The following is a 6,429-nucleotide window of genomic DNA, read 5'->3' on the forward strand; positions in this document are numbered from 1 at the left end:
TCAGAAATCCACCTGCCTCTGCCTCTCAAGTGCTGGGATTAAAGGCGTGGGCCACCACCGCCCGGCTTGGGATGTGCAGATATTCTAAGACCTTATTTTCAGTTGGTTAGGTTGGTTTGATTTGGTTAGGTATATGCCTAGAAGAAGGAGTTGTTGGGTTTTATGAAAATTATGTTTTCATTCTTGAGGAATTGTCAGACTGTTTCCATAGAAATTGTGTTATGCTGAGATGTCCTTGTTGTTGTTGTTTTGGGTTTTGGTTAGGTTAAATGTTTCCCTTTCAGCTCTTTCTAGGTGCTTCTCCAGGTGCACATCCTCTGCTGAGTTACTGTACCTCTCCTATTTCAGACTCCCCAAATAAACAAACTGATGTTTCTTGCCTTCAGTGTTCCTTAGTAATTTTTTTTAACAATTTAAGTTTTGGATTCACTTACTCTTGATGTTTGAAGGTTGAGCAACAGATAACCTGTTCATAGTAGTTCCCAATAGGGTTGCAATAACCATATCTGGCATTGCTATTACTCTTCTCATTTGCTAGAAATTCTTAGTTGCATAATAAGATACTTGATATGTTACTTTTTTTCTTACTTATTACAGACTTATCTGATTTTTGCTGTGTCATAGCCAGAAACAGACCAACATTTTTGTGTTCTTTCACAGCATCAATTTACTTAATAATAAATTGAAATACTTCAGTTTATTGGTAATCTTTGCTGATTACCATTGATTTCACAAGTTCTTTATAACATTCCCTTCATTGCCTTCTTAGTAATTTCTGTTAATACCTGATACACATTCCATGTGTACTCAGCAAATACAGAAACACCAAGAAAGGGTTAAAGTGGCCAGTAATGACAGTGAAGACTAGGGATGGTACTAAAAGGCAATCACCACAGCTAATTAAAAGGGTTAATGTGCAGTTTAGGAAGGATCCCATGGCTAGGCTTAACCTAGCTTAATTTAGCTTAGCTTAGCTTAGCTTAGCTTAGCTTTGAAATGGGCAGACATAAGAACATGGCATGGGAGAATCCTGCTCATCTCCAGAATGGTAAGTACCACAAGTGGTCATGAAAGTAAGTTAGTGTGGCCACTATGCCATGGTCGTAGGTCCTTTTATGTGTTTCGGGTCTGGGTTGCATCATTTATTAGAGTGGTGGGGTTTTTTTTCTTTCTATTTTTTTTGTTTTTTGTTTTTTGTTTTTTTGAGACAGGGTTTCTCTGTGTATGTAGCCCAAGCTGTCCTGAAACTCACTTTGTAGACTAGGCTGGCCTCAAACTCAGAAATCCGCCTGCCTCTGCCTCTTAAGTGCTGGTACCACTGCCCGGCTTGGACTGGTATTTTTGATAAACCTAAGTGCCTGGTTGTTTCTGATATGATTTGATATGTCCATGCATCCCTGATTTATTTTGGTAAGTTCACAAATAGTAATTCTTATTAACATAAATAATAGGCTTTGCTCTATGGTTATGCAGTATGTATGGGAGGTTACCTGTTCATTTTGTCTTAACACCTATACTAAAGACAACCTAACAAAAGGAAAACTGAATGTTTGTAAAATAGAGTAACTTAGGTACAGCCTGCCCTGCTTTCTCTTCAGCCTTTTAATGTTACTATCTGATATCTTTTAAAGACAAAGATTGATGTAATAAATTCTGTAAATTTAAGTAGAAAGATTTAGTTAATACAACAGTTAGGTGATAAAGTTATCAAGACTGCTGAAAGTGAAATTGATGTTTGTCTTTCTTAAGTTTGAATATTTTAGTAAAGCAGTCTTATTCTTATCTAAGCTGCACATCAGACATGTAGTGAAATGGCTCTGCTTATTTGCCTGAATTCTAATTTGCAAGATAAGACAGGTTTTGATCTTAAAAATAGTTGGTAATGCAAAGCTAGAAAGATTATTTTGATATTTCTTGATTCCCTTTTGTCATCTTAATGAATGTGAATGTGGCTGTCTCCAGAAGATAGATCCCTACCCTAGGAAAAAAACTTTTTAAATTTAACTTTAAAAAAATTTTAATTTTAAGAAATTTTAGAACTTTTAATTGTGTGTGTTGAGGGTTGGGGGGGTTATATGTGCAGGTATCTGGGAGAGCCAGAGGTATACCCCTGGAGCTGGAGTTCAGGCAGTTATGAAGTGCCTTATGTGGGGGCTAGGAACCAAATGGCCTCTTTATACATGCTCTTAACCTTTGAGCTATCTCTCCAGTTCTTAAATTTGTGTAGCTATGTGTGCCCAGGAGGACAACTTGTGCGAGTTAGTTGTCTCCTTTCACTGTAGAGGTCCTGGGGGTCGAACATGGTTTCAGAGCTTTACCCTCTCAGGTGTCTTGCCAGCCCACAAAGTTTATTGATTTATAAAGGCAATATCCTTAATATTAATGATGTTGGAAGTAAGTGGCAATCTAACCGCCATTGGAAGAATGGGAAAATTACTGTGTACACCTATGCAGTGACATGCAGTATGACACATTAGCATGAGAGAATCTCACAAATGTTAAGCAAATGAAGCTGGAACCACACAAGAATTTATTCTGCTAACTTCTGGTGGGAGATAATGACTCGAGAGACCGAGAGACTAAGAAAACTTTATTAGCAACAAACCAACATTATTAGAAGGTAGTTGGCACCTGTCTTCAGTGACCATCTTTACCCTTTGTTCTAAAGGAGTCTTTTACTTTTCAAGATGAACTCTTAATATCAGACAGGTGGTTCCTTAGGTGAGCATTGGTTTGAAAAATGGATGGCTTCTAGAATGTGGGCTATGTACTTCTAATTTTTACATAGATCTGCACAAATTGCAGGTCAATAAAGATGAAAATGATCAAGCTTTCTATGCTGACTAAAGTAACTTAATATTTAGTATTTGTTTTTTTCCAATGTTTTTGGGAAACAACCTTTCAGGTATGACTTTCTCCCATAGTTCAGGATGGGAAGTTCTTGGAGGAGGTATGATGTATAGTTACAGTTAATCTAAGGTTAAGAGCAAACAGGAGGGGAAAAAAAAATTGAAGATTGTTGTCTCAGTGGTGGTTACTATCTTGGGTGTTCTTAGAGCCAGTCAGAATTAATTTGTGTTACATGATATGTTTATAGGTAAAGATCTGGTAGTTAATGATGGCTATTCTATGTTATATACTCTGAAGAAAATTTAGGAACTTAATTACAAATCTATAAAAATGGAAAGTACTCAGTTCTACATTCTACATGAACTGAATTTAATTAGGTGTATATGTGGGTTGTTTTGCATGTGTTTATGTAGGGGCGTGTGTATGTGTGGAGGGCAGTATCAGGTGTCTTCCAGAATTGCACTTTACCTTACTTGTTGTACCTGGAGCTTATAGATTTCCACCAGCAGAGTCTAAGGTTTCTTTGTGTCTGTCTTCCTGAGGCTGGGACTATAGATGTGTCCCCCAAACCCTTTCTTTTATGTGAGTGCTAGGGACTGAACTTAGGTTTTCATGCTTGCACAGCAAGTACCTTACCAACTGAGCTACTTCTTTAAGTCACCATGTAACCAGTTCCATCTCTGGTTTATGTATTTTACAGGTCATTTCACTTAATACTTTCCAATAATTTTAAGCAAGTTTTCTTAGAAAGCTAAGCTAATAGAATAAGTATCCCACAGCGTTGTTTTGGAGATGAGTAATGAATAATCAGTAATTCCTTACCTCCATATGATATTTGGTAATTGAGTTTATGTGTGTTATAATGAAGAGATCATGTCAGTGGTAAATGAGAGGAAAACACTGTTTTGGAGACTTGCTTTCCTTGTATACTTGAGGCTTGCCTCTCCTGTCTCAGGCTCTGGAATGCTAGGATACAGGCATAGGAGTGTGTCACACTCAGATTCATATTTGTTTTTCTTAAGATTTTCTACTTGTATGTTTTAAGTACATATTTCCCATGTTGTTAGGGTCAGAACCTGTGTGTGTAGTTGCCCTTAGAGTCCAGAAGAAGGGGGATGGATAGATACCCTGGAGCTGGAGTTAGAGCTATCTGATGTCGGTACTGGGATCTCTGAGAGCCAGGAGGAGGATCACAAGAGTCTGTATTTCTGCCAGGACATTTACATATATTTAGGCAATGATTAGACGTGTTTAAATGATCCTGAAATTCATTGTTGAGGAAGGGAAATAAACTGGCAAACATAACAGTCTAAAGTAATGAGATATCTTACTTAATAAAACCATGTGAAAAGTGGAATTACATAGATGATTTAATCTGATTATCAAAAGTTAGATAAGGAGTGGATAGACTTTCTCAGGTATATACAAACGGATGTGAGAATATATTTATTTAAAGTTCAGGTGCTGGAAGACAGATCTGTGTGAACATCTTTCCATGTTGTTAAGTGAGCCGTAGTCTTGATTGGATGCTACTAAATCTGCCTTTAAGGAGAGAGAGCTTAGAGTTTCACAGTTTAGTAGTGTTGCAAAAAGTTGACTATTCGATCCTTTTAATTTTAAGTTTTATTTGGTACATGCATGCACAGAGTGCAGTTTTCTGGAGTCAGTCCTTTTCCCCGTCCTTGTTGAGGCAAGTATTCATCTTGTTTCCCAGGTGAGTTGTGTACTCTCCCATCAAGCTGGCTAATGGGAGAACTCAGTGAACTGGTGATTCTTATCTCTGCTCTCTTATTCTTTTTCTCCCCTCTCTGCCTCTCCTCTTCACTGTAGGAGCTCTGAGAGCATGCCCCCTCTACAAATAGGTGTGGGTTATGGAAAGATCTGCTCACAGACTTGCTGGGGCAGTTCTTAAATGGCTGCTTTTTCATTAATGAGACCTAATTTGTGTCTCAAATTAAATGAACCTTTTCAGAATAAATTGTTGCTGTATGTAGGGGGAAAGGGGAGAGGAGTACTTGCATGTCTTCTCAAATAAAATTAATACAAGTTTGCATTTCACAGGAAACCTTAAGAATGGAGTCTAAACCTTCCAGGATTCCGAGAAGAATTTCTGTTCAACCCTCTGGCTCTTTAAGTGCTAGGATGGTGTCTGGAAACAGAGGAACCAGTTTAAATGATTCCTATCATTCTAGAGACTCTTCCTTTAGACTGGATTCTGAATATCAGGTAGTATATTAACTTGAATATATGTATAGTCAAATTTTAAAAACTGGGTACATTTATTAGATTTTTTTTTTTTAAATGTAGCTGCACCTGAGGCATTCTACAATCTTAAATTGTTAAAATAGAAACAAAGTAAATAACTAATGAAGTGGTAGGTATTTTCTTCTAGTGAAAAATGCATACTAATTTGACTTTGTGTATGCACACAGCAGTGGGTAAAATAAGAATACAGCTTGTAATATCCTCCTTTTAATGTTAGGTGATTAATCAGTCTGTCTCAAGATTTCTTTCAGTAATAGTTTATACTTGGGTTCTTAGAGATCGTGGGTTAATCCCCAGCACAACCATCTCACCTGCCTTTTAGGAAGCTACAGCACCAACAGCCTTTAGCTTGATTGTTTGAATATAACTATTTTCTATGAAATACCTAAGAAATAACCAGTTATCCCTTTTAATTTTCTTTGTATAGTCAGCATCAGCATCTGCATCGCCATATCAGTCTGCTTGGTACAGTGAGTCTGAGATAACTCAGGGAGCACGAGCACGATCACAGAACCAGCAGCGGGATCATGATTCGAAAAGACCTAAGCTTTCCTGTACAAACTGTGCGTCTACCTCAGCTGGGAGAAGTGTGGGAAGTGCTTTAAATGCAGCATCAGGTAAGAGTTACGTAGTCTGTTAAAGTCACTTTATGAATGTTTTGGACCAAAGCCTTTTCCCCCCCCTTAGATTCTTAAGTTTTTGGATTAAATAGTTTCTATCTAATAGTGGGTTTAGAAATTCAGTAGTTTCTAAAATTTTACCTTAAATTGATGGTAAAAATGAAATCATCTCTTCATTTTGCCTTTTTTGCTTTACATAAAGAATGTTAGTAGATTTTAATTAGGTAGAAAAGCTGTTTTGGTTTTGGTGTGCTTTTCTTGGAGATAGGGTCTCACTATGTAGCCCTGCCAGGTCCAGAACTTAGTGTGTGGATTAAAGGTTGTGTCACTGTTTCGGGGAAAGTCATGAGCATTTTGTTGGGTATTTTGAAAGAGATTTTTGTTTTGTTTTTTTGAAACAGGGTTTCTCTGTGTCACCTTGGCTGTTCTGGAACTCACTCTGTAGACCAGGCTGGCCTCAAACTCAGAAATCTGCCTGCCTCTGCCTCCCAAGTGCTGGGATTAAAGGCGTACGCCACCACTGCCCTGCTACATTGTATATTTAGGGTTATGTGTGTGTGTGTTCAAACAGGATCTTTTGTTAAATGAGCAAAAGGAGAGTCTTCCTTACTGAAACAGTAAAATGGTAGATAATTCCTAAAATTGTAAAAGGAGGATGATAACACACTTTTTACTTTTTTCCTGCCTGCTTTTT

At 37.5% G+C, this 6,429-nt stretch overlaps 1 protein-coding gene across 1 annotated transcript in view; it reads left to right on the plus strand.

Annotated features, from left to right (window-relative positions):
- The window catches only part of Marchf7 (membrane associated ring-CH-type finger 7), a 36,189-nt gene that overhangs the window by 11,751 nt on the left and 18,009 nt on the right, over positions 1 to 6,429 (plus strand). The window contains 2 exon segments of the mRNA XM_031370373.1: positions 4,912 to 5,076; positions 5,543 to 5,732. Of these exon segments, the coding sequence (XP_031226233.1) occupies positions 4,924 to 5,076; positions 5,543 to 5,732 (343 nt within the window). The 5' untranslated portion in view covers positions 4,912 to 4,923.

This window comes from Mastomys coucha, unplaced genomic scaffold (assembly GCF_008632895.1).
Source record: "Mastomys coucha isolate ucsf_1 unplaced genomic scaffold, UCSF_Mcou_1 pScaffold15, whole genome shotgun sequence".
Lineage (NCBI taxonomy): Eukaryota > Metazoa > Chordata > Mammalia > Rodentia > Muridae > Mastomys > Mastomys coucha.